Source organism: Gadus chalcogrammus, chromosome 13, assembly GCF_026213295.1.
Source record: "Gadus chalcogrammus isolate NIFS_2021 chromosome 13, NIFS_Gcha_1.0, whole genome shotgun sequence".
NCBI classification, from domain to species: Eukaryota; Metazoa; Chordata; class Actinopteri; order Gadiformes; family Gadidae; genus Gadus; species Gadus chalcogrammus.
This window is the reverse complement of record NC_079424.1, coordinates 6,658,725-6,684,171: the sequence shown is the minus strand read 5'-3', so window position 1 is coordinate 6,684,171 and position 25,447 is coordinate 6,658,725. Positions and strand designations below refer to the sequence as shown.

Sequence of the window (25,447 nt, the reverse complement as noted above, 5' to 3'; positions counted from 1 at the left end):
GTTACATTGTCAATTTAGGTTCCGAAGCACAATGTATATATGTATAATCCTAAGCATAATGCATCATCCTGAACCGCATCATGAATGTGTCACACTTCTTTGAATTAGAATGACACAAAAAAGCGGGCTGGGGGGGATCAATACTTTCCGATTGGCTGTTCTAAATAAAGTAATCAATAACCTGCGTGGAGAGGGAGGGTATGGGAGCTTGACTGATGTAAAAGAACAAAACCAATGAACAGTTTTAATCTCCCGCCTGGGTCCCGGGTAGGCCTGTTCTCTCGTTCATCCGTCTCAGTTTAATGGAAAGCCTGACGATGAGCCCAGTGGAGATACCGCTTGGCTTGAAGGAGCTGCTGCATGGATACACTGCCGAGGTGCTGCGTCTCAAGCCAGCCGACCTGGTGGAGTTTGCTGTGGACCATTTCACTCGCATTCAGGAGGGCCAAAGGAAGGAGCCCAATGCTAAGGAGGGCTCTGTTAGAACGTCCCGAAGCAGGGTGAGTTTTAGGACTCATTCGGATGAAGGCGTGAAGGATGAGAAGGATAGCGTTGTCGGTGAGCATCATTTGAAGCAGTTTTCCTTTGATTTTCTTTACCTCTTCTAACACCGTTTCATCGTTGGTCTTCTCCTTGCATTAAATTGACCAGGCTCTAAAGGTAAATGTGCAGTGATTGATGGATAGAGTGATGAACCACTATCCATCCATCATTTTGGATTTTTTATTTTTTCATGTTACAGAATCGAGTACCATCAAATACAAACGCAGAGCATCAGGTCAGTCACAAAAGGGCAATCGGTGCAATCCTTCTCCACACCTCGTAAGATATCATGACTCTTCCCTGCCATGGATTCCATTACACATGCAAGGGCTTGTGGTGCTGCCCCAATGCTATGCTACAGTATATTTATGTCCTACTGCTACAGTGTGTGCGGAGGCTTATGACCCAGATGAAGAGGATGATGACTCAGACCCTAGAGTGGTGCACCCCAAGAGCGATGTGCAGCGCCGTAGACTGCAGGACGCATGCAGTGACATCCTGCTGTTTAAGACCTTGGACCAGGTACAGCCCCCGTGCACGGGAACTCTTGGTATTATTTATGAAGCATCAGGACGGGATTGTTTGTTGGTTCAATCAATCAATTATCTATTGGACCTCAACACATCCAATCCTATTAGGGTTAGGGTTAGACGCACCCTTTTTTATTCAAATACATGTTCATTGAGGGATCAATGACGCTTAAAGATATGTCTCAGACATAGGGATTGAAGTCGGTAACATTGGGCTGGGAATCGTACGCCCTAGCCGCACCAATCTGTCCCACAGATCCTCAAAGCAAGTTTATATAACATGTATGAATTGTCCTGCAGGAGCAGTTGTCCGAGGTGCTTGATGCCATGTTTGAGGTGCTGGTGAAAGCCCAGGAGCACATCATTGACCAAGGAGAAGACGGAGACAACTTTTATGTCATAGAGAGGTTCGCTTGTTTTCAGGTTTTAAATGGTTTAAAATTCTGAATGTGGCCTTACCCTCAATCATGTATTATTCCTCTTCTCCAGGGGTGTGTTTGATATCTACGTGCAGAAGGATGGAGGGAGTGTGTGTGTTGGGAAGTATGACGGTAAGGGTAGTTTCGGTGAGCTGGCCCTCATGTACAACACCCCTCGCGCGGCCACGATCATCGCGTCCCAGGACGGAGCCTTATGGGGGCTGGTGAGTAGCGGGAACTGGCAAGGGGTGGGGGACCATCTACTCACCAGTCCACTCAAGCAGAATGGCATTAGAAATAGGACATGAAGCATGCCAAGGATATGACCTCTGTGCGTCTCCTTTAGGATCGTGCAACGTTTCACAGGCTCATCGTGAAAAACAACGCAAAGAAGAGGCGCCTGTACGAGGCCTTCATAGAGTGTGTTCCGCTGCTTACATCGCTTGAGGTATTGAACATATTCTCAACTGATCCATATGAGAGGACATGGTATGTGAACATACGGATAGCTGGTCATCTTTTTGTTCCATCGATGCACATATGTCCTTTACCTCTCTAAGATTTCTGAAAGAATGAAGATTGTGGATATACTGGGAGCAAGAGTGTTTCATGATGAAGAACGCATCATAACACAGGTGATTGGACGTTTGTATCTGACATGTGTACTGGTGGCTGGAGGCGAACCAAAGCTGACACAACACTGGGCTCTTCTGTTCACTGGCAGGGGGAGGACGCCGACTGTTTCTATATCGTGGAGTCGGGCGAAGTGAAGATCATGATCAAAAGCAGAGTGCGTGGGTTTTGATTGGCTTGTTTCTGTGTATTTTGTCCTTTTGTATATGAAGATGTCCCAATTGCCCTATGTTCTTCTTTTGGTGTCTGACAATACCTGGGATCAGCACCGTTTGGGGGGTTACTCTGTGTTCCCTGTTGCAGACCACGGCTGGCCAGCTGGATCATGCGGGGGTGGAGCTTGCACGTTGCGTTCGAGGCCAGTACTTTGGGGAGTTGGCGCTGGTCACCAATCAACCGCGCGCTGCGTCCGTCTATGCCGTTGGAGTGACCAAATGTTTGGGTGCGTTATATTTGACACATTGCAGGACTATGTGATCCGGTCCTGCTAATTATCTAGGGCCCAGTAGTGCCACTTTAAGTCACCACCGACGGTGAATGTTTCCCAATCGGAAAGCTGTTGCTCATACGTACAATTGTTTTTGCCAGATTTTATGTAGACTAGATTATCAAGAGATGTAGACAGTTCTGTTAATTGTTTATTTCGTCTCCATAGTAATAGATATCCAGGCTTTTGAGCGCTTGCTGGGCCCTTGTAAGGAAATCATGAAGAGGAACATCAGCCAGTATGAGGACCAACTGGTGGCACTGTTCGGCTCCAGTGTTGACCTGAAGCAGGAGCAAACCCCAAGTGTAAAATGAGCCTGTGGTCATTTATATATTATCCTGTACATTTTTCAATGTATAAACGAGAAAAGGAAACTTACTGTACCATCTTCCCCATCTTCATGTGTTTTCACATGACTATCCCAGAGTTGTGTATTGTCTCCTTCCATAGTTGTGCATGCACTTGTACTAGTATGGGATTCAGTCCAATGCAGCACCAATTAGCCATAAAAAAAATAATGATGCAAATCTTTAATACACACCTTCTAAAAGTGTCAAATTTTAATCTCGAATTTTGTTAAATTTCACTTTATGTACATTTTATACAACAAGATCCAGCACAAAACATTCATGAAATAAAAGATTGCAACTTAATATTCAAGTTTTCTGGATCTTTTTTTTTTATTTCGAGTTACAAAATGTGAAGTGCCATCAGCAAACTCCGGGAGTCTGCCAACCTTCTTTGTGTTACAAGTATTTACACCCCAAAAATCAACAATATCCCTCAACAATTTCACACTTCCTGCATGTCGACAAGGTGAAGGGTCCTGGCATCAGGCTGTCCAAGATCCACTTTGAAGCTTTAAATATTTAAAATATTTACAATGTCCAGTATGCCAAAACTCCCAAATCAAACTAGCTTGTTCGATGCAAAGGCAGATCCAAGAGCTTCGTCTGCTTCAGTAGTGTGATGAGGAAACAGCAGATCTGGTTCAATGAAAAGGAGCGGTTTAATGGACATGGTCCTCTTCAAGAAATCATAGATTAAGAAGTGAATTCTTCCTCTTGTGAAAAAGGAAAGGCTGGACAAGGAAGTGTGCACATAATTACTGTACTTAAAAAATACACCTTGAAATGTCTATTTAGCCATCGCAGCGCAGCGCGGCCCCCCCATGATCATTGAGTGTGTGAAGAACTGAACCGGACAATCATCGAAAGACCAAAAAAAAAAAGAAAAAAAAAAAGGCCACCCAGTTAGTCACTCATTCTTCCTGTTTAAATGTCCTGAATTATTGTCCTTCAGAGTATCTGACATAAAAAATAAAACTCCCAATAAATACAGATACAGCAGAGAACTTGTCCGGTAGGGTCCGTCCCCCGAGCGCCTCTGAGGAGAACATAGTTACCAGAGAGGAGTCAATCCAAAATGATATGGGGAAAAAACAAAGGTTTTCTTATATAGGGGATTTCCTCCCCCCCACTCCCCCACACAACAATGTCCAATAGGGTCCAGGAAAACGATTCAGAATATTCCCTTTCTTTTCCTGAGGCTCACTGTTGATGTCATCTGAAGACCAAACTCATGCCAGCCAAGGGGTTTCACACAGAGGTGATGACAATCATGAGGTGGGGTGAGATGCTGGAGATCCGGTTCAGGAGGTCAGGAGCGAGCTGGGACAAGTGGCTTTCCGAAAATTCACACGGAGGGAAAATCTGCAAAACATAGGCAGGCTGCAAGGAGAAGGACGGTCAATTAATTATTTATTATATTATTATTTATTTTTTACTTTGATTTGACAGAAAATGTTAGATACCAAAGAACTATAATGTTATGTCTGCCAACTACATAATCCTAACAAAAAGCTACATTCTCTCCTGAAAGCACAAATAATAACGTTACATTTTTAAACAACGTAGAGACTTGCCTGATTGGAGCCTGGGTTGGGGATATTAATGATACCAGCGGCCAACTTGGCCTGTAAGTAGTTAATAAAAGCAGCCTTAAGAGCCTGGGTCTGGTTCAAAACATCCTCTTGGTCTCGTCCACACGGCAGAGCGAGGAGAAGGCAAAAGTCAGAGTCTCCCTGATGAATACGAAAGAGGAATCAGTTTCGTACATTATGCATTTCATTTACAAAGGATTACACATTAATGAGTAGAGTTATGGCTCAGAGGGCAAAGTACCGTCATTCTCCTGGCTACACTCTCGAGCTGAGACGCCTCTAATCTCATCCTCTGGACAATTCGGAGCAAGGCACCTCCCTCTTGCAGTGGCAATGATCGATGAGCCAGCGCCTTGTTTCCACACACAAAATGGAGCTGGACAGCAGCAGTGTCGTTCTTTAGTGCCAATAGACCTTGCCACACAATTGGGTATTTCTGAGAAGAAAAAAAAAAAAAAGGAAGAACATGAGACATGGCTTGTTTTTTTGTCAAAAACCTAGCTCTGGCTTGTGTTTGATTAATCATTCATTGCACTCGTTCTCCCTTACCGTGAGAAGCTGCACCATGTTGACAGGCTGGGTCATCTTGCCGTCTTGTTTGGCTTGTTGGTCTGTACCCTGTGGAATACAAGAGATTTGTTTAGGAATACATTTAAGAAAAGACACTCTTGAAATAGCAAAATTAAAAATCACCAGGACAAATTACATCACCGAGCGTGAACGTACCATTGCGGGCATAATGGTCCCCGGTGACTGGTTGAGAACAGCAGGAGACGTCTCTGCCATCTGCTGATGGATGCTTCTTGGGTTTGTGTACATTCCTGCATACTCATTGAAAGAACCACTAGATGCTGGTGGAATGAGCTGAACTCTCTGGGGAGATGCCATAGCTGAACCGGGCGGTCGAATTCCCATGACCGAGTCCTTTGCATGAGGAGAGTGTGGCCTCTTTGACTCCAATGACTTTGCAACATCTTTCTCAGACACACCTTTCAACACGTGTGCTCTGGGAGATAATGATAAGGGGATGTTGGAGGATGTGGAAGAAGGGGGCAGAGAGTCTTGCATGTGTCCACCGTGTTGGTCTGGGGCTGTGCGCTCCCCCTGTTGGTGTATGTGCACACGCATGTCCCTCGGTGCCATGTATGTATCCAACGGTAGGCCTCCGCGTAAGGAACCTGCCTGAATAGACTCCGCCTTCAGCTGGGTCACAGACGGTCGACCAGCCATCTGGAGGAACCGGCGGGCTTCTTCCTGTTCTCCCTCGTGGCTCCTGACCGAGCCAGGGTTGACCTTGAGGACCATGTCTCGGCTGACCGCCTGTGGGGAGGTGGGCCGCTGCTGCAGGGGACCGGACCAAGGGGAACCCTGAGGCTCACCATGGAGGCCAAAGTTCATCACAGAGAGGGGCGGAGTATTGACCCGGACATCTTGAACAAGATGTGCCATCGAGTTGCTGACGTGACTCGGATGAGGAGACATCCTTCCTAATCCCCCGTGGGAACTGTGGGGGGGCATGATGACAGACTGCTCTGGGTGATGCACATACTGCTGCATTGGCGCAATGCCAGAAGGCAACATGACCGGAATGCCTTTGGGTGATGAGGAGCCAATGGGTGAGGACACTTTAGGAAATGGGGAGTGAGGGTTGCGTGGGGACCTGGGTTCAGGTTTGGCTCCACCAAGGTGGGAAGGAGCTCCAGAAGTAGAGGTCACAAATCCAACATGATTGCCTGGAGGAGAGGGCAAGTGTGGACTAATTGCCGGACTTATGGCAGAGGGCCAAGAGGTTTTAGCACCATCTGCACTGTGAGAATCTGTGGCTTCCACTTTCTTTTGATGTTTCATAAGCACATACTCTGGATGATGGTAATTCATTCCTTGCTGGTTACCACCCGCTTGTGGGAGACGCTTCACAACACCTTGCGGACCAGACTGGTAAACAGAGTCCATCTTTTCCAAACCGGTGTTTTCTTGTTTGATAGAGGCGGACTGCGTCTTTCCAGAATGTCCATGTTCACTCAATATTGGTTGCCCCTTCTGAGCACCTGTCTGGGAATGGCTATACAACTCCTGCTTAATCTGGGGCATTGAAACCAACTGCTGAGATTCAATATCAACGGCAGTTGCTTGCGGGATCTGGCTGATTTTCGCACTTATCCGCAGCGGCCCCTCTGTTTTCTGCCCGGAGTGACTCAACACTACCACGCCTTCTGAGGTATTAACTCTCAAGCCTGGGCTGGATCCAGTGCTTAGATTGGTGCTCTCAACAATGAAGCGCCCTGCACTGCCGCCCTCCTCGCCAACAGATGGCCCTTGATATGACCCACCATCATCGATACTGGGCCTATAAGTTTGCTTGGAGACGGCTATGTCCGCACAGGGATTCCCAGCAGTCATGTTAATCTTCTCCTCAGTTTCAGGTGGATTGCAAACACGACTAATAACAGAAGTGGCAGTGGATGCAATAACAGATATCACAGACTTAGACTCAGGAGATAGGAGGGATGCTGGCTGTCTGACAACTGGTTGAGCTGGGGTAAGCATTCTATGATCAGGTAATGGACACTTATTGAGCATGACACTTGATTGGGTGGTAGGTTCCGATGGTTTGTCTCGGGGGGTTGGTAGATTACTAGTTATAGTTGAACTGCCTTGCCGGGGCATATTTTTGGGCTTCATAAGAATCTGCCGCAAATCACTAGTGCCATGGTCAGTGTCCATGTTTTCGGGCTCTGGGGTTAATGACTGGTTTGGATGGTTTACCAATGCTGTCGCAGGCAAGACTGGTGCAAGTGCAACTGCTATGTCTTTAGGCGTGTTATGCCAATCCGGGGGGGACACAGGCATGCGATTTGGCTGAATGGGCCTGATATTTGGGCGGCTGGGAGAAGGAGAAAGGGAGGGAGAGATGTTTTCAGGTAGCTGCTGTGGAGGTTTGGGGCCAATGGGACTCTTGGACTGGGGGCAGACAGATTTCAGCTCTGGAAGCTGCTCTATGGAGGATGATTCCGTCTTTGCTTTATCTTCCGACACCTTGTTTATAGAAGATTCCGGCTCTGGCTTCCAAGTAGTGGCAGTAATGACAGCTGCAGTAGCTGATGACGGTGGTGGAGGTGGTGGTGGTGGTGGTGGTGGTGATTGTGGTGTCACTTCAGGAAGAGTCTTAAGTTTAGAGGCTGTAGAGTCTGATGAAGGACATGGTGATTCTTCAGGTACCGATTGTCTTTCCTTAGCATCTTTTTTGACGGGTTTCTGGGCTTTTGATCGTTTAGGTGTTTTAGGTCTTCCCTTTGTGCCTTTCTTGGGTGTATGCAGAAGGGATTCTTCAGGCAAAGCAGATGTTTCCATTTCAGTTTCATCATCCTTTTCTGGTGGAATAACGACTTGCAGCTCTGGTTCTGAATCTACATCCGCATCAATAACAGGTGCTGTTGGAGGTAAGGCTGCTGCTATATCCTCTGCGGTTATAGAATCAATAGCAGCCATAAGTTCGGTCTCACTTGCAGGGTTTGATGGCTTTTGATCTTCTGGGTCATTTTTGATTTCAGGTGGTACAATTGGTGGAGTTGGCGGCTTTGCCGGCAATGCAGAACCTGTAAGTTTAGCGATATTTTCCACCGCCTGGGCCAATTCTAACTCTTGAGTAAGAAAACTTTTCGCTGCATCCTGAGGTGTCTTTTCTGAGGCAGCTTCGTCGCCATCACCATCGTCAGGGACTTTGCTTGAACTATTAGGCTCTGAAGGTGGATCAGTATGATCACCTTCAGCCTTTTTAGAAGGATCTTCTTGATTACTATTTTCTTCATCTCCCAACTGTAACAAGTTTTTTACCTCAGTGACATTAAGACTTATTTTTAGGTTTTTGAGGACTGGAGACTTTGGAGCACGTGTCAACTTGGTTTTACCTTTGGCAACCTTATCCTTCTCGAATGGGACTTTCTCCTCAGACACTGGAGATGCAGACTTTTTCTTGATTGTTTTTTCTTCTAAGACCTTGTCCACTGCATTTTCGTCTTTACATACTGGTCTTTCAGAATTTTCTGCACCTTGTTGGTCTTGGTCCTCCTTTTTGGGGTTAACCTTCAAAGGATCTTTAAGTGGACTTGATTCCTCCAGAGCCAAGGGTTCTTCATCCATGGATTCAATTTCCTGATGTTCTTCAGGCAGCATGGTTTTCTCCTCCTTCCTACTTTCTTTGGATTCCGTTGACACCATGGATACTTGACTTGAACACTTTGTGCTGGACGGAGAATGTTTACCTTTTGTCATTTTGGGGATTTTCTCGCCGCTTTCAGATTCATTTGAGTCATTTTCTTTAGCATCGCTTTTTGACCGATCACCCTTTGACGCTGAACCATCTTCTGTTTGCTTACGAGGACGACCTCGTTTGGAGAGGCCTTGCACATTCCGGTTTACCGTTTCCTGTTTTGACTCCTGTTCTGCATTATGCTGTATAGTTGCATCTTTATCCCCAGCCCGCTTACGTCCAGAGCGTGGAGATTCAGGTATTTCCTTTCCGGTTCGCACTGAAGCATCATCTTCGACAGGAGTGGCATAAACCGATTTCACATTTCTGCGCACTCTAGTTCTGCTCGGTGGATGGTCTGGGACGCTATCAGAATCTGTGGCAGAAATGGGAGACTTGGCACTGGACTTGAGCTCTGAACCGCTTTTAGAGGAGTCACCTCTTGGTGAGGACCCACGTTTCAGTTTCTCCTTGTCAATTCGCTCACTCTTCCGCGTTGCTAGTTTTTCACTATTTGAAGCAGAGGAGGCAGCAACTGGAGAAACATGAACAGGAGATTGTTTATGTTTTCTACTCTTTAATTCTCTTCCTCTCTGTTCTTTCTGAGGTGGAGATGTCGGTTCCTCATGTTCATCAGTATCAGGTAACACCATCTTATTTACTGGAAATGTGTTTTCCGTGTCATCGGTTTTAAGACATTGAGGAGCCACTTCATTCGATACAAACATATCCTCTACAAGGGTCGGTACTCTTGGACTTATGGCGTCAGACATATCCATCTGTGAGGTTTCGAGATCCATCTCTGGCTCAGAACAGCTAACAAACTCTTCTTGAGCATCACTATTAGATGGTTGTTCCATACACTGAGGTTGTACATCTCCAATGATATCAGCTTTTTCTTGGGGTGATGGCTTGACCTTCTGCACTGGATGACTGGACTCTAGAATGGCTGGAATCTGAATATTTGCATCTTTTGGGAACTCTGTTGGTGTATGGTGTGTGGGCTCAAGATTTTCCTTCTCTTCTTTAATTAAAGATAGAGGGGCTGACGGCTCTAAAGGGGGACTAACCACAACACATTTCTCCTCTATTGGAGATATTTCATTGGGTGTAGACTGGGAAATAATAATAGGCAGAGGACGTGGCTCAGTAGGGCTAATGGGTTTTATCTCTGGCTCCACAGCAGGTTCAGACATTTTGGGAGAAGGCAAAGCTTGTGGCTGTGGTTCGGGTGCTTTTTCAATTTTAGGCTCTTTTTGGACATTCTCTTCCTCCTTCACTACTGGTTGAGTTTGTTCTTTCCCTTTCTGTTGTGATCTTGTGAGCTCCAAAAAACGACTACGGAAAAGGACTGCTGGCTCAGAATCATCCGGAGTTCCCTGCTGTGCAGCTTGTGCATTTAAACCATGCTCAGGTTCCTCGTGCTTACGTTCCAGGTGTTTAAGTCTTCTGGAGTCCTGCTCAAAGATTGAGCTGTGAAGGAAACGTGAGGCAAACAGTTCCCTGCGTTCTTGTTCTGGTTTCGGCTCCTCCTTCCTATCATCTAGTTTGTCTTCAGAGCCACTACGAATCTTTTTCTTTTTCATATACCATAAGGGTTTAGGCAGGGGTGTTGATTCTACTTTTTCAGTATCCTTTCTGGTGGGTAAACCAGCCAAGGTGGATTCATAGTCCAGGAAGGACCAGTTTTCATCTCTAGACGAAGACAGGGATTTTGCACGATCCAAAAGAGCTTGTGTGTCTGATGTTATCGTCTTTGAAAATGAGTAGAACTTATTCCTTTCAAGATTAGCTACTTTGGGATCTGAAATTCTGTCAACCCTCAGCCTTTCAGAAAATGGCATTGACGGTGATGGCATAGGAGAATGGGGTTTGTGCTCTTTATCCTCTTCAGAATCTGACCGCACTTCCCCAGGTTCCAAGTCATGCCAGACACCATCCTCGCGTTTTCGGTTGTGAATGTTTTTACTTATACTTCTAGAGAAGTTCAAATCAGGTAATATGTCCTGCTTGACTCTGCTCTCCCATCGCTTTTGTTGCTCTTCTTCAATACTGAGGGAAGGGGTGTTGGGCTTATGTGGTATCGGCGTGGTATGAGTCTGCTTGAGTGATAACTCTAGGTCTGAGTGAATCTTATCGTCACTAATACTAGGCTCTTTCTGTTGAGGCTGTTCCACAGATGCTTCATCTGGATGGTGCGGAGAATGATGAAAACCTGGAGAGGCAGTGTTGGACCAATCTGGCTCTTCAGTTTTCAGACGGGAAACCCTGTAAACACGCTCCTTCTTAATACTTGCATCATTGTCGAATTGGTCTATTTTCTTGTTAACTTTATGCGAAGGGAAAGTGTCGGTGACGTCTTCAGGTGGTTTACCAACTTCGTGTACAAGACTACGGTGGTCAAGGTCGTCCATTTCACCTCCTAGTGGACTGTCAGGTTTATCCGATTTGTCAAAGTCCTGCTGTTGCTGCTGCTGGAGGAGCCTCCTATTTTGCTCCATTTGTTTGCGGTAACTTTGAGAATGGTCAATATCTACATGCTCTTCCCTGTCCTTGGTGCCTTTTTCAACATCATCAGTTTGATATTTGAAACCTGAAAGTTCTGGGTCTCTGGTGCTTCCTTGGTCCATATGACCCTCGTGTGAGAACCTCCTGGATGCATTATGCCCTTGGTGTTGCTTCGAGTCCAGTACATCCACAAGTGCCTCTGACGGTTCCCTCGGTCCGCTGGCTTCTTCTTGTCCTTCCTTCTGAATGCCAAGAAATGCATGCTTTTCGATTTTGATCCTTGAATCTCTGCGCTCAGAATCTTTATGTTGTTTATCCCCGTCTATGTCTTTTAAAGATGCAGAACTAGCTGAAATATCTGGGTGATTTCCATCTTCGTCGTCTAGCCTACTCCTCTTATGTCTAATGGGCCTCCCGCTGGCATCAGCAAAGCGTCGCTTTCTTGCGGCCAAGCGATCTGAATCTACTGATAATTCTTTCACATCATTGACACTTTCGGATTTTATGTGTTTTTTGCCTCGACTCTTCCCATCTCCATCTGAATCGCCTACTGCCAATTCAGTTCTTTCACTTTTAATAGTTTCAGTTGGGGTAACCGTTGGCAAAGGATTTGAACTGAGTGGGTCACTCTCCACCTTAAACTTTGGACGCTCAGTGGCATCTTGCACTGATCCTGTTCCCCTTTCAGACGTCACATCAAACCCAGCCTCAGGCTCCGCCTCGAGTGAAGGGTCACAAGGGGACTGGGCCTTGGGCTTCCTTGATTTAGGCTTGTCTCCTTTGTCTTTTTCCGCTTTATCTTTTCTTCTGGCACGCTTGCCCTTCTCAGCGCTGGCTAACCTATCCGCTGTGGCATTCTTATCAGTCTTGTCTCCCTTGGAGCCATGCTCCAATGGGGTCTTGTCCGATTTCTCAAAATGTGGCGGCGAGAGGGAGCTGGCGCTGCCGCTACGCTCTGAGGACTGGCTGTAGACCCGTCGCTCCGAGTCTCTGTGCGCACGCTCGGACGGCGAGGGGGAAACGGTGGGTGTGATGGGTCGCCGGGGATGGGAAGGGCTCCACCTGCCGCGGTCTGCCTCAAAGCGCTCACGCTCCCTCTCTCGCTCTCTTTGAATGTAGGTGTATTTCCGGATGTCCTGCTCAAAGGGGTCTCTAAAGTCCCGGTATTCCCTGGGGTCTTCGTGGAAGCGAGGGTCAAAGGGCTCGCCCGGGAAGTGTTCCAGGTCTGGGAAACGCTCTCGGCTACGAGCGGGGTATTCCCGGCGAGCATCTTCGGGATAGAGACCAGGTGTCCGCACACTCTCATAGTAAGCCCTCTCTGCTGTGAACTCATGATAGGGAGGTCTGCGTTCCTCCCTGCGGGAAAGAAGCAAAAGGCAAAAGAAAATATTCAAGGGACGCATGGGCGGACATGTGCTGACAAATGTCAGCGCATATTTAATCGTTGTAATAACAATTATCTGAACGCAATTAATCAGTTTAACACTTTTTTTTAAATTAATGATAATTGTACCGTCGCTCGGGTGGAATTTCGTAGAAGTCTCTGATATCTTGCCCCGAGGACTGCATTGACCGATAGAAAGCCATCTGACTCTCTTGACTGGCAAAATCAACCTATTTAAAAAGAAAAGTTAAACAAAGATCAGATAAAATATACAAGATTTACAGATATTAATAACCATCTATATCTACATAGAGAGATATTGAGGTAAAGATGGATAGATAGAGGAAAATTTTAATTCTTACCTTTATTTTATTACCACCAATCTTCCAGCCTTTGGTCTCTCTAACAGCAGCTTGGGCAAAGTCTGTGTTGTTATACAAGATAAGGGCCATCCCTTTCAATCGATCAAACAACACCTGAAAGACACATTGGTTAAACATTAATACCACATCAAGATTGTCTTTTTCCATCAAGTGAAGAAAATGACGGCAGTTCAAATATACATGTTCACCTTAACGACATGTCCGTAGCGACAGAAATGCCTTGTCAAGTACTGCTCTGTGATGTTTGAGGCCAGACCATCGAGCCAGACACATGTGGTGGGCATACTCTTCCCAAAGCCAAGCTAAAAGGGGAAACAAAAAAAAGTTATAAAACTAAACCTATACATACATGTATAAAATTACAATTTGGTTCATAGTGTATAGACTTGGACTTGGTCGACTTGTACCATTGCTTCCTTTACCTTGAGCCTGTTGCTTCCCAGATATTCTCCATCCATCTTCTTGATAGCTTTACACACACTGGCAATGTCGGAATACTGGACAAAGGCATACTGAGGCACCCCGTTAACTTTTTTTATGTCTATGTCCTGCAAGAGAAAAATAAAGGAAAAAGTGGTTTTAACGTGACGCATTCCAATGTTAAACTCACGCTGCTTACTCCTCTGCTTTTACAGTTTACTTACCACAATTTCACCAAAGCGTTGAAATATGTCCAGCAGTTGTTGATAACTAGTGGTCTTTTCTAAATTGCCGATGAACAGGGTCCTTGTTGCCTTCGGGTGGAACTCATCAATCCGTCCATCTAAAGGCCTAAACTCGTTTTCACTCTCTGTTTCTGAAAAGAATGAAGGGGTCAATTAAAAGTGATGAAGTAAATGTTACGTTTCTGCCCCAAAATCTTGTTTCCCCCCATTTCAGTGAAAAAAAATGTGATAACGCACCAGGCCCATTCCAGGCAGTGACCTCAATGAGCATGCCAAAGAAGAGCTTTCCTTTGGATACAGTAAGGGCTTTCTCTTGATCCTCCTGCTGTCTGAAGAAAACTAGTCCATATCGGTCTTCAGTGGCTCCATGGATCTGCACCGATGTCACTTTTCCATGCTTCTTGAACTCATGGAAGAGTCCATCTTTTAAGCTTGTATCTAAAGGAAGGAAAATAACATTTGCATTGGACGCATGTTCAATATAGACAACAGAGGACGAGTACAAATATGAGGAAACTATTACTGATATAAAGACCAGTACTAGAAAGTACACAGAGGACTAGAAAGTGAGCTTTCTGGCACATGCCTTGCATAGCGGTTCAAACATACCTGTGGAGCGCACTGGCAGGTTTTGCACTTTGATTCCAAAGCTTCTACGAGGCTCTTCTGAATCTAGACCCATAGAAGACTGAGGAGGAGCATGGGCTGCAGACGACTGAACAGAACGTGCACGTGAACCGTCACTTGAGCTGCTGTTTGAGTCGCTGCTGCAAAATGGGACAAAAAGAGGAAAACTTTAAAGAACTGCATACAATAAAAAAAAAAAATCCTTGAAACGTGGTAATATGCCTCAAGATGGTGAACATAGTATTCTATGCACTTTAGTCACGGTTACTAAAATAAGACCAGATTGTAGAATTAAAAAAAGGGTGTAAAATCTTTTTGCCAGTCTCCCCAAAACACTGAAATCAAAATGCAGGTTACAGTCTTTTCGTGACCCGAGGTTCCTGCAAGTATTTTCCTGATCGTTGACGCGTTTGGATCTCTGCCTGGGAAGTAGTTGACTGCAGCGTCTGAGAGCAAGTTAAGCTTCTCCGACACCTATGGTATAACACTACGGTGTGTGAAGTTCCGTCTGAGCAGCACTTATTTTGATGTCAGCATCCAAATGAGGGTTAAGCTTCTCAGTATAACGCCAGGGTCTGTGGCCATTTCAGATACAACATTCTCATTACGATGTTCATACCCATCAAGGGTACTAAATAATTTACAAAGTTGCTGTGGGTCGTAACCATGGGGGTAACATGCCCCCCTCCTTCCTGGAACTCTCGGCCGAAAACACTTTTTTTTAAATCTCAGTATTTGACTCCAGCTGAAACGGTGGGTTCAATTGCTCTTGAATAAAAGGATGGATGGAGATAGGCCACACATTCAGAACAACTTCTTAAACGATATATGTTTGGCATGTCTTGGCATGACAACTGAATTGAGATCAGTGGGTGGGCAGAATCTGTTACAACAGATGGAAATCATGAAGAAGCAAAATAAGGATAATAAGAAGCGTGTCCAACCTGCCACTGCCTGTGCTGCTGGTGCTGCTGACCGAATCAGAGCTCGACGATCGGCTCCTGGACCGAGAATGGGGTCCTCTCCCAGGAGACAGGGGAGCTCGTTTGGGTGAGTGAGGGGCTTTCGGGGCCTGTCCCGTGCTCCGCTGTGGGGAAGGGTGCCTCGACTGCGACGAATGAGAGGATCTGCTGCGACGGTGATGGTAAGTCCTGTCCACCCGTCGGCCTCTGTCATCTCTGTAAAGGTCCCGCCGTGCCGTGCTGGTGAGCGTGAACGGGTCTCGGATCCTAGACTCAAAATGCGGATCCGTTGCCTCAAAGCCAGGACCCATAGCACTGCTCCCAGGGCCGGTGGCAGCGAACATAGTACGATCACGGTAATAGTCAGGGTTGTAGTGGCGCGGTCTATCAAAAGTGCCACTTCGTTCATGGTGTCCATACGGGCTGTGATCATACGCACGTTCTCTGGTTTCTGAAGTTCTGTAAAAAGAAAACAGGAATACAAAAAGAAACCAAACAGGAAGTATTATTTTGATTGGAACAGAACAGAAAAACATTTTCTTGTCAATGTTTTACAGTTTACGGCAACATCAAATAAAAACTATGATATAACTAAAAATAAAAATAAATAACAAACTGGGTACATTTGTCCTTTATTTGACACAAATAGTTAATTCTTTGTGTACTTTCGTCAGCCCGGGTAGGATGCCAATCTTCAAAACCTGTATAAACTGTATTGTCTCTCTTTCAAGTCACCCATGTGAAATGTGTTAGCTAAGCAAATATCAAAAAGGTTTATTATCCGACTATTACAGGGATAAGCACAAAACCACCACAATGTTCTCGTCATTTAGAATGTGGATTTTTATGTTGGTTAAAAATATGTATGTATAATTGGATACAAATCGTTTCCTGTGTGAATGTGTGATCCAAAATAAATAGTTGCAATCAAAGTCTACTGCTACGACTGTTACTGGTACTATCCACCGAAATAGTCAAGATACAAAGGGAGAATTCAAGATAAGTTCATTTCAAAAACACACCTGGTGGAAAGGGTACAAGGGACTACCTTTGCACGTCTGTGTCTTCTAACAAAAAATGTCCTCTACCTAGAATTATCTTTAAAATATGTAGACTGAGGCTACAGTAGATGGCATTACATAAAGTTATTGTAGTGCAATTATGAACCTCAATGCCTGAGGACTTTCAGATCATAAATAAGTTAATGTTGACTGTGTCACTTCAAGTATCTGCCGGTTCGGACTAGATCCAGACATTCAAATGGGAACACCATTTCCAATGTAAATGTGGATCAGAATAATGCATTTTGAATGTTACTGAATTCAGATATAGTTCTAAATGTCCTTAAAGGAATTGTGAAATGGGGGACTTGGTGTATTTGACTATCAAAACAAAGCACAGCCAAAGCAAGAGCGACAGAGCGTGAGATGGTTAGAGACCTTAGAGTAGAAGTTACCGAAGAAGCATTCTAAGCCAAACAAACACGATTACCCTAGGAGCAAAGCGGACTTTAGGGACAGAGAAATGGTGCAAAGTTAGAGGAAAAAGATGCGTAGGGCAGAACAATACCAACCTTTTTGAAAGAAGTTACTGAACCTAATCCAAATAAAATCTAGGTGGTCAGATTTGAGAGCCCGAATAAAAAAACAGAAGTGGAAAAATCGTACTGTATGTAATCTTCCAGTATCGGGTACCAGGCTGAAACGTTGATGTATAATCCACAATTGACAATTACTTAGCATCTTCATTGGATGGAAAAGGGGAAACAAAACCAAAGATATGGAAATCTCTAATGAATTTCAGTGTGTGTAAAAAATACATGATTAATTTGGATATAATAAAGATGTGAATAAAAAAAAGGAGATGGGTTGAACTTCAGTGTAGTTCACTGCTAGTTCCGAGTAGCGTGTGCGGTAAATTCTCAGCCCGATAAGAATATACATCCACCTAGGTCAGTCTTGACTTCCAGTATGGGAAAATGGTCCAATTAGCTTTCACTTTTAACCAAAAGAAAAAATATTCCAATCAGTACTATTCCCATGCTGTTAAATAGAATGTGAGATTGAAAGCAATTAAAAGACTCTGATCATCACTATTTTTCTAATAACTCCTGCTCATAGTGCGTATTCCAGAATGTTAGCGAGGCTATCCACTGTCTTGATCTTCCGATTTCATCTGGGGGCAATGGCGGTGTTAGACGATTCAAATTAACTTCACAGCTGGTCTTCAATTTGGTTTGCTTGTTTCTTCAGTTGGCCTTTCTTCCATCTCATATGAAACCTGACAGCTAATTCCAGAGTTTAGTAGAGTAATCCATAAGGATGGAGGTTACATCTATCCATACTACGATCCACATCCATACATCCATATTGAATATATCCTAGAGCATACATCCACACTGGATCTTCAACCGTCTTCATGGCCATTAATATGAAAAAAATATCTCCACACGTTTGAAGTGATGGTACAGTAGATGATCCAGGTTCTTGCCGCATCTTCTGGGCATAGGATCCAAACTCCCCCATTTAGGTCAAATACATTGAAAACCCAACCTTATGTTTAAATGCCCAACATCACCTAGGTAATAAACATTATTGCCTTTGCTACGGTACTTTACCAGTGGTACTTCTTACATCCATGGGAATAAACCTTTTAATCCATGAATATGTGTATCCAGAGTTGAAGAGCTGGTCCAACCCCAGACGGTAAAAAAAAAACAACACCTTCTACCCCTGAGCTGCAAGGTCCTGTAGGGTCCTTGTGTTACTGACTTTAACCTGACTGGACTTGTCAAAAGAAAAATATCCTTCGACGGTGATCACTTACTTCCAGTTCTCTGCGCTTCCACATGAAAATCTCCGATAGATCCAGTAATGTGCGAAAAGTTGAAAAAACATCCAAAAATATCCCCAGGATAGGTTCCCTCAAAATGCAATTAATCCGAAACTCACCAGTATATTCCGTTTTGGTGTAATATCCAAACTGGAAGCCATACATTCAATGAATTTACCTTACCAAATGACATCTACGCAATAATTTACTTAGATCCCATGGGCCAGGAAAGTTGATTAGGATGAAAGGTGGAACGTTGCCTAGATTACCCGTCTTTAGCCCCAGAGGCATATTACTCCTCTGCTCTCTAATAACCCAACTATGTGATCATTATGCAACACTCATCTGATACTTAGATTCCCCTGGACTTAACGGGGAGACCATGTCCACTTACCCATCTATTCTCCGCTCATAACGTCCCTCTCTGGTGTGGAGGGACAATGGGGGGCCAAACACTGGACCAACTGTCCCCCTAGAGAATCCTGTAACGTCTCGACTGCTTGAAGGTGGGTTGTCTTCAAGGCCCCGCACAGCACTAGGCACTGAACCAGGTTCATTGTAGTCCGTTCGGAGATCCCTATCTCCCATCTTGTTGACCGCATTGTGAGCTTTTTGAGCACTTTTGATATCCACAAAATCCACAAAGGCTGCAACACCACCCTCCGATCCTCGCTTCCGCAGGACCTTCACACTTTCAACACGCCCATACCTGGGAGAAAATGATACACAGGAATTGTATATATAACCAGTTAAAAAAACAATACACATGTTAATCATTCTACCTGCAGACAAACTTAGTGCTGGGCACTGTGTAAAGTCTGAAATCTGACATTGCATTTCAACAATAGTAACAATAAAGTAAAGTAGTAAGACATGCAATACATTTAACAAGTCACCAAAATATTCCTACACATATTTTACATTCTACAGGACTTTTTAAAACACAAAACATGACGACGCAGATCACTGATCAATTGGAGATATATATTGAATAATAAAATGTTGTATTTCCGCCTGTCTTTAATTAAGAAATCTTGATGTAGTAGGCAAGATAATCAAAGTAATGAAAGTGTGATATGAGTCTTGTGTATCATTTATATGTACACATGAGTCATTTGCTAACTTAGCAAACTTTGAGTAATTAGTCAGGTTGGGCTGCCTTATTTTCACATAGGCCACCAGAAAAGAGAACGGCACGCCACTCTCGCAATATAATAACTACAACAAAACCATTCCGGGTTGACCCTACGTTAATGTGTCATAGTAGTGGTAACTAAATGAAACCTTTTCAAACTGAAGTTGCCTTGCAACAGCTATCAGGCACCAGCCTTAGCCCCCCCCTTGCACAACCTCATAGCTTCATAACTGCATTTCCTATAGAATATCAACAACTATGTATATATTAGGTCAAAAGGACTGGGAACACTCGCAACGTGTCCGTTTGCAATCAAAATGTGAAGTAATGGTGATTTGGACCGATCGATTTAAACAGAGAATTTGGCTGTTGACACAAGCAAGTGCCTTGAGAGCTACTAGCCGCTAGCCACACAACGTAGCTCGACTTTCTGAACATGGAAACGACTTCAGCCTTCCGACAAAATGGTTGGTCGGCAGACAGCTAGCTAAAGCTAGCTAGCGCTGCACGCCAAAGTTCACCAAACTGAGATATCAATATCGATGTCAAAACGTTTGGCGCACCAGGTATAATGTGCCAAACGCTACGATATTATGCATTGGATGTAGCAAAGGTAAACATAACAACGATACTTCCCAACTCGAACGATAGCTACTTGTGTTAACTTGATGAAGGAGCTAACGATAATGCTAGCTGGCTAGCGCTGAGCCCTGAGCGCGCTGCGCTGAGGATCCCTCTTGCATAACCTACCGTTTAAAATGTTCCACTATTTTCTCTTCTCGAACGTGTTCGGGTAAATTTCCCACCCAAAGGTGCCTGGTTTCCCGAACCATCTTTAGCTATATTTTCCTGTTTGTACACATAGGCTCTGGCACGTTTGAATTCCCGGTCGGTCGGGAGGTCCGCTTCACAAAATGAACGACGACAGCTCCGTGTATGTGTATGTGTTGTGGGCCTGGTCGCCTGGCCGCGGATCCCCGCTCTGTCTGCTTCGCTCCACGGTCGCGAGCAACAAGCGCGGGTTCCCAGATTGACTTCCCCTATTTTGCGCGTACTCGACAAGCAGCGTAGCGCAGAAGTCGATGACATTTTTAGAGCGACGTCGGTTGTTTTTCTTTTTACGGGCATGCCTATTTCTAGGAACAATGTACAGTAATGTAGATCATTATGATTAAGGATCCCAACACACGTGAAGGGGATAATTTATACACATACAATATTCATTTCATAATGTTGTCATGTATAAAACAATTATAACCATTTAAGATACGACAAAAAACAACCCTAGGTTGGACAAGATGATCATTTAAGTTTAAGTTCAAAATATGATCAACCTTATCGGCTCATGTTTGTGAATGATTATTTCGCTCTGTATGCCTTCTTTTTTTTTTATCAATTGACGAAGTCGATGTTTATTTGAGTTGTATAAGGATAAGCTGGTGGACCTAGGAAGCGCGAATGGCTGTTCAAAGTTGTAAGCATTAGCATAGTTAGTTCACGTTAGATAGGTAGTTATAATAGAAAGAGAAGCGACTTCTGCATTCTGGAACCAGCTCTGCTCGGCTATGCCTATACACTTATATTTGGTTTGAATACCCACGATCAATAAAAGTTTGAAAATAAACTCATGCATACAGAAAATATATATTAGTTTATTTTTTTTATACAAAAGAATACCATGATTGTGATATATTCGTAAGAATGTAAAAAAAATACAATAAAACCAATGCTGTACATTTTACCATAGTGTTTTGCATAATTGTTGAATAAATATATCTGGTGCATTGTGTAATGAAATAAACAGTGCAAAATTAAAAAGTATAGGCCTAATGAAAGCATACATATTTTGTATTCTAAATTATTCATTTTGGTCATATAACCATTATCATTTCATTTTGGTCAAAAGGTTTCCATTTCAAGTTCCAGTCTTAAAACGTACAAGACAAGTCATTCACCTTTTCTTTTTTTAACCAGCATTATGGTTACTTTCTTATTGGTCACTCCTTGTTTATGATTTGATGTTATTGCTAGGCAGAAACCAGGCTCAGATGACAGTCTTTGCAAAGCATCCTCCCATCCAAGGGATGGCATCCATGTTCATTCGGATCAGGAGAGAGCTGGATGGCACAGATCTACAGAAAACAGCCCAAAAAAATTAATATCTATTCACAAGGTAGGGGCAATAACCTACAAGACCATTAACAAATGATTCTACTTATATATATAAGGAGAATCCAAAACAAAATAAGGTGCATTATAAAAGGAGCATTATAACAAAACTACATGATTATTGATTTTGTTTATTTCAAGATAATTCAGAAAACAATATCCAGTGTATTTTGGGTACAAGACAGGGCATCTTGTAGCGTAGACATGGCAGAACATCTTTCCAGGTGTTACCTACCTCACAACGGTAGCAGTCCTCATGGAAAGAGTTGCCCTGGCATTCTACAGTGTAGCTATCGGTGCCGTCTTCTTTGGGAATGATCAGCTGCTTACAGGCATTACACTGGGGGGCGTATTTTCTTTACAGACCAGAACACAACAAATGGTTATATTTCACACTCACAACATCCCTTTTTATGTATGGTGTCTTATAATCTGTGTTTATTTTTAATTCATTAGTTATAATGTAATTTAAAGCCTTTCCAATTACCTCCCTTTTTCAATATGGGCCAACGCATATTTCATGCAATAGGCCTACTGTAGAATACAGCATCATAAAACAACAACTAGTGTGTACTGTAATGTGCTTGTGGCGGTTACCTGTAGTAGTCCTGTATGCAGTAGACTTCGCCAACCTCTCCCTGAGCAAATCTTTGCTCTCCAATTTGCTGATAACATGTTGCACATGTGAAGCATGCAGGATGGTACGTACGCTCCAGTGCACGAATCACAAGGTCTTTGATTGTGTCACCACATGCCCAGCAAAGCTCCAAACTGGCCTGATACATAAAAATGGGATTAAAAACCACATCCATTTCAATAAAGTCTTGGTGGTATTTTCTTCACTAACGTGTAACCAACCAAACAATGTGGTAAGTGATCCTCACCTGGTAGCATTCCTCACACAGTGGGATTCCAGCTTTGTTGTAGTACAGTTTACCTGCCAGTGGGGTCTGACACTGTCTACATTGGAAACAACTGTCGTGGTAGGTCCTGTTTAAAGCCTCTATGGCAGGTTCAGCGAGAGCCACTGTCTTCCTACAGAATCCGCACAGCTCTGGAAGGAGCATTACCATAAAAACAATCAAGACAGGATCAACAGCCAAACATGTGTGTCTTGTGAAGAGGGATTGACCCAACAGGTTTTAATGCATTGTTACCGTTACTCTCCAGAATGCCGTCCACCTCAATGGGTGGGGTCCGATGGGACTGTTGGCCTGAATCGTCTCCACTAGATGGGGTCCTTTTCTGTTGATTGAATGTATGATGAATGACTGGTTAATGACAAATGTATGACGAGTAACTGGTTACTGACACATTGAGCTGTGGATCGCCACGTCCCATTAATTATTTCACAATCAAAGGTGGAACACTGTAATGCTGCAAAGTACTGAATACTGAAAGGTGAGACATCCTGCAAGCTTATTAAATCAACAATGCTGTGTACTTTCTTTTTTTTGTACACATTTTTGATTAAAATAGCTTTTAAACTTAAAAGCCAGGGACTTACAGTGCTGTTATGTAGAGCTGGCCAAACATAAACTAAGCAGTGTCTTTCTACATTTTGGTAAACAAATATCTGTATTAATATTAAATTAAAATCCATTTGAAATACATAAACATTGAGGGCTGAATATATAACCCCTGTAATGTTGGCTGTGTGTATCCAACATTTCTTCTATAGCACTACATTGTAGTCAAAAGGTGTGGTTGATTGTTTTGCTTGTCAATGAAAAGTGCATGTATTGTTGCTATGCATTGTTTCGAGAAAACTTGCATGACTAGAATAAATATTGGTGCTGAATGTAATTCGAAAGACAGCTGTTTTTGTAGTTTTTTTTTGTAGGTTCTCCAGTAATCCCTTTTGCAGATGATCCAATGCAGTCACTGCCCAACATGAAACGACCACTATGACTTCGGAAAAAGCAGTGAGCTATAATAATTCACCCCAAAAAAATGTCAAGGGAAATGTAAATCAGCCGATCAACTTAACATAAGGAACACAGAGAAATAAACGGAGATGCACTGCCAAATGAGAGTGTGCCATACCTGACTTATCTGACTTAGTGGGTGAGCGGGTGTTGAGGGCTGAGGGGAGAACCCCTCTTGGTGAGATGCAAGCCCAGCGAGGTACACATCATCATCTTCAGAGGGCTTTGGATACAGCAGTGCAGGAGGGGGTACGGGAATGTGCACTGTTGGGGTTTGAGAATATTTATACATAATTAACTTGCACACGTTACTCGTACAGCAAAACATATGTTCCCCCCCGAGCACTCCAAGTTCCCCGGTTACCTTCCGGCAGGCTGTCCTTGTGCAGCCCTGCTGGTCTAACGTGTGGGTCAGTGGGACCAGTGGGGTCCGACCCGCAGGTCGCTGCAGGCGCCGTACCCCCGCTGGGCCTGAGCTCAGACGGGCTGCTGTCTTTCCGGTGTCTTTGGCCGGCCGGTCGGAAGCCGTCACCGCCGCGGGGCTCCACGCGCACGGCGGCCTGCTGCTGGTCCCAGGCCGGGGCCCGGTGGGTCTGCAGAGTGTGCTGGGGCTTGGTCAGCGTGGCTCTGTACGGAGGAGCCAGGGTGATGAAGACAGAAGACACCATTCTCTTTGGTTGGGTTGCCGACGCCATGGTCCTGTGTGCAAGGGTGGAGCAGAAGAGCCTTGTAGAACACACAATCCTCAGGGCCTTTGAATGAGTCGTACTACACAGACACGTAGCTCCGGGGCAGTGTCTGACATGGACGGTGAAGGGGGTGAACCCTAACTGCAGGGGTCACTGTCTGCAGCAAGGCATTTGCCTGGCATGGTGGTTTACATGGTTTGAGTGAGGCAAGGTTATATGCCTGCTTACACACTTGGCCAATGTTAGCTCTATAGGAGAGATACAAACTGTAAGCTCATGTAAATGAGTATACAAAGTTTAAAACACACACACACACACACACACACACACACACACACACACACACACACACACACACACACACACACACACACACACACACACACACACACACAACAAACAGGAAGAGAGAAAGAGAGCTCTCAACTTCAAGCAAAGATGGGTTAACAACCATACAATAACCATGGGTTTGAATCATCTGGATTCTGTTTCATCCACTCAGAGTCTAAGCCGTTACATGCCATTACATACCAGTAATGTGAGCCGATGTTAGATTTTCCTCTCCTTTCGTTTCCCACTGTATCCAAACACTTCTGGTTTGGTTGTGTGTTTTCCCTCCTAGGCCGTCAGAGTACTATTACTGTGGTGGAAAGGACTGCTATCTACAAAAAGCCACTCCTTTTCCTTCTGTAGCGCCCTCCCCAACTCTCGTCTACTGACCCCTCCTCCCTCCCTGGCTGACTGACAATACCTCTCTCCAGCCGTAAAAGGTGAACAGTTAATCTTTCGCACAGTGCAGTAAAAGCATGACACATGAAAACGGTATGAGAATCTTAGGCAGGCAAACACATAGCCTGTTAAAGAAAAAAAAGACTAGTCTGCAATAAGCTGTTGTGCAATAAATCATGGCTATGTAGTCCAAAACCGTAATCAAATAAAGATATCAGAGAAGGCAGCGTTTATGAGTACTAAGGAACCCACAAGCACACAAACCAACACACATTTATGTCTTTATAGCCAACAGGATGTGACTGTACCTGCCTTTTACAACAACAATCTAGCAAAACCTCTCTCGTTTTTTTCTCTTCTCTTTTCTGTTCCTCTCTCACTCTATTGTTCTGTCTGGCTTATTTTCTCTACCTCCCTCATTGCTTTTTTTTCTCTTTCAATTCTGCATTTCTCCTTTTCCTTTTTTTCCCCTCCCACCACAATTCATCACTTAGTTCTCAAGCGTGACTCTTTATCAGTATCACATGCATCACTGTTGTTTTGTCCTTCTGCCATACAACAGGGACATTCAACCGGCGGGCCATCGCAAAAAAAAGCCTTATCATATTATGGATCCTAACTCCGGACAAACCT

The 25,447-nt window shown here is 44.2% G+C and overlaps 3 protein-coding genes across 6 annotated transcripts; 1 reads left to right on the top strand and 2 right to left on the bottom strand.

The window, feature by feature from the left end:
* The first annotated feature begins 11 nt into the window (after nucleotides 1-11).
* Nucleotides 12-3,252, top strand: prkar2ab (protein kinase, cAMP-dependent, regulatory, type II, alpha, B). Its single transcript, XM_056606280.1, has 10 exons — nucleotides 12-577; nucleotides 750-778; nucleotides 929-1,065; nucleotides 1,374-1,480; nucleotides 1,563-1,716; nucleotides 1,839-1,940; nucleotides 2,053-2,127; nucleotides 2,217-2,282; nucleotides 2,429-2,567; nucleotides 2,781-3,252. The coding sequence occupies exons 1-10, from the start codon at nucleotides 303-305 to the stop codon at nucleotides 2,924-2,926; spliced, it is 1,230 nt and encodes a 409-aa protein (XP_056462255.1). The 5' UTR covers nucleotides 12-302; the 3' UTR covers nucleotides 2,927-3,252.
* On the bottom strand, nucleotides 2,583-20,315 carry si:ch1073-335m2.2 (msx2-interacting protein). 3 transcript variants are annotated; one of them, XM_056606244.1, is made up of 15 exons: nucleotides 20,050-20,315; nucleotides 18,559-18,873; nucleotides 15,315-15,791; nucleotides 14,353-14,510; nucleotides 13,981-14,181; nucleotides 13,723-13,868; nucleotides 13,501-13,626; nucleotides 13,267-13,380; nucleotides 13,058-13,171; nucleotides 12,825-12,925; nucleotides 5,281-12,667; nucleotides 5,104-5,172; nucleotides 4,796-4,990; nucleotides 4,537-4,695; nucleotides 2,586-4,342 (listed from the first exon to the last, which is right to left on the bottom strand). In XM_056606244.1, exons 1-15 carry the CDS (start codon nucleotides 20,130-20,132, stop codon nucleotides 4,211-4,213), a joined length of 9,777 nt encoding a protein of 3,258 aa, XP_056462219.1. In that variant the 5' UTR covers nucleotides 20,133-20,315; the 3' UTR covers nucleotides 2,586-4,210. The 3 variants fall into 3 exon arrangements, with proteins under 3 accessions (XP_056462220.1, XP_056462219.1, XP_056462218.1); XM_056606243.1 differs by having other exon boundaries at nucleotides 2,589-4,342; nucleotides 13,723-13,874; XM_056606245.1 differs by lacking the exons at nucleotides 18,559-18,873; nucleotides 20,050-20,315 and adding an exon at nucleotides 16,906-18,553 and having other exon boundaries at nucleotides 2,583-4,342; nucleotides 13,723-13,874.
* Nucleotides 20,316-20,430: 115 nt separating this feature from the next.
* fblim1 (filamin binding LIM protein 1) lies at nucleotides 20,431-24,754 on the bottom strand. 2 transcript variants are annotated; one of them, XM_056606278.1, is made up of 8 exons: nucleotides 24,617-24,754; nucleotides 23,761-24,095; nucleotides 23,515-23,660; nucleotides 22,626-22,719; nucleotides 22,353-22,522; nucleotides 22,066-22,244; nucleotides 21,704-21,824; nucleotides 20,431-21,431 (listed from the first exon to the last, which is right to left on the bottom strand). In XM_056606278.1, the coding sequence occupies exons 2-8, from the start codon at nucleotides 24,089-24,091 to the stop codon at nucleotides 21,327-21,329; spliced, it is 1,146 nt and encodes a 381-aa protein (XP_056462253.1). In that variant the 5' UTR covers nucleotides 24,092-24,095; nucleotides 24,617-24,754; the 3' UTR covers nucleotides 20,431-21,326. The 2 variants fall into 2 exon arrangements, with proteins under 2 accessions (XP_056462253.1, XP_056462254.1); XM_056606279.1 differs by having other exon boundaries at nucleotides 22,626-22,713.
* Nucleotides 24,755-25,447: the final 693 nt, after the last annotated feature.

Bases quoted from the DNA above. Each gene is read 5' to 3' on its own strand.
- fblim1 (XM_056606278.1), bottom strand. From the start codon at position 24,091: ATGGCGTCGGCAACCCAACCAAAGAGAATGGTGTCTTCTGTCTTCATC. The intron at 22,720-23,514 runs GTATGGCACACT...CATACATTCAAT, and splicing joins CACTAAGTCAGATAAGTCAG to CAACAGAAAAGGACCCCATC. The intron at 21,825-22,065 runs GTAACCGCCACA...TGGTCTGTAAAG, and splicing joins TGCATACAGGACTACTACAG to AAAATACGCCCCCCAGTGTA.
- prkar2ab (XM_056606280.1), top strand. From the start codon at position 303: ATGGAAAGCCTGACGATGAGCCCAGTGGAGATACCGCTTGGCTTGAAG. The intron at 578-749 runs GTTTTCCTTTGA...TACAGAATCGAG, and splicing joins GGTGAGCATCATTTGAAGCA to TACCATCAAATACAAACGCA. The intron at 2,568-2,780 runs GTGCGTTATATT...TCGTCTCCATAG, and splicing joins TGGAGTGACCAAATGTTTGG to TAATAGATATCCAGGCTTTT.
- si:ch1073-335m2.2 (XM_056606243.1), bottom strand. From the start codon at position 20,132: ATGGTTCGGGAAACCAGGCACCTTTGGGTGGGAAATTTACCCGAACAC. The intron at 13,172-13,266 runs GTGAACATGTAT...TGTGTCTTTCAG, and splicing joins GCTACGGACATGTCGTTAAG to GTGTTGTTTGATCGATTGAA. The intron at 4,696-4,795 runs GTACTTTGCCCT...CGTATTCATCAG, and splicing joins GTGTAGCCAGGAGAATGACG to GGAGACTCTGACTTTTGCCT.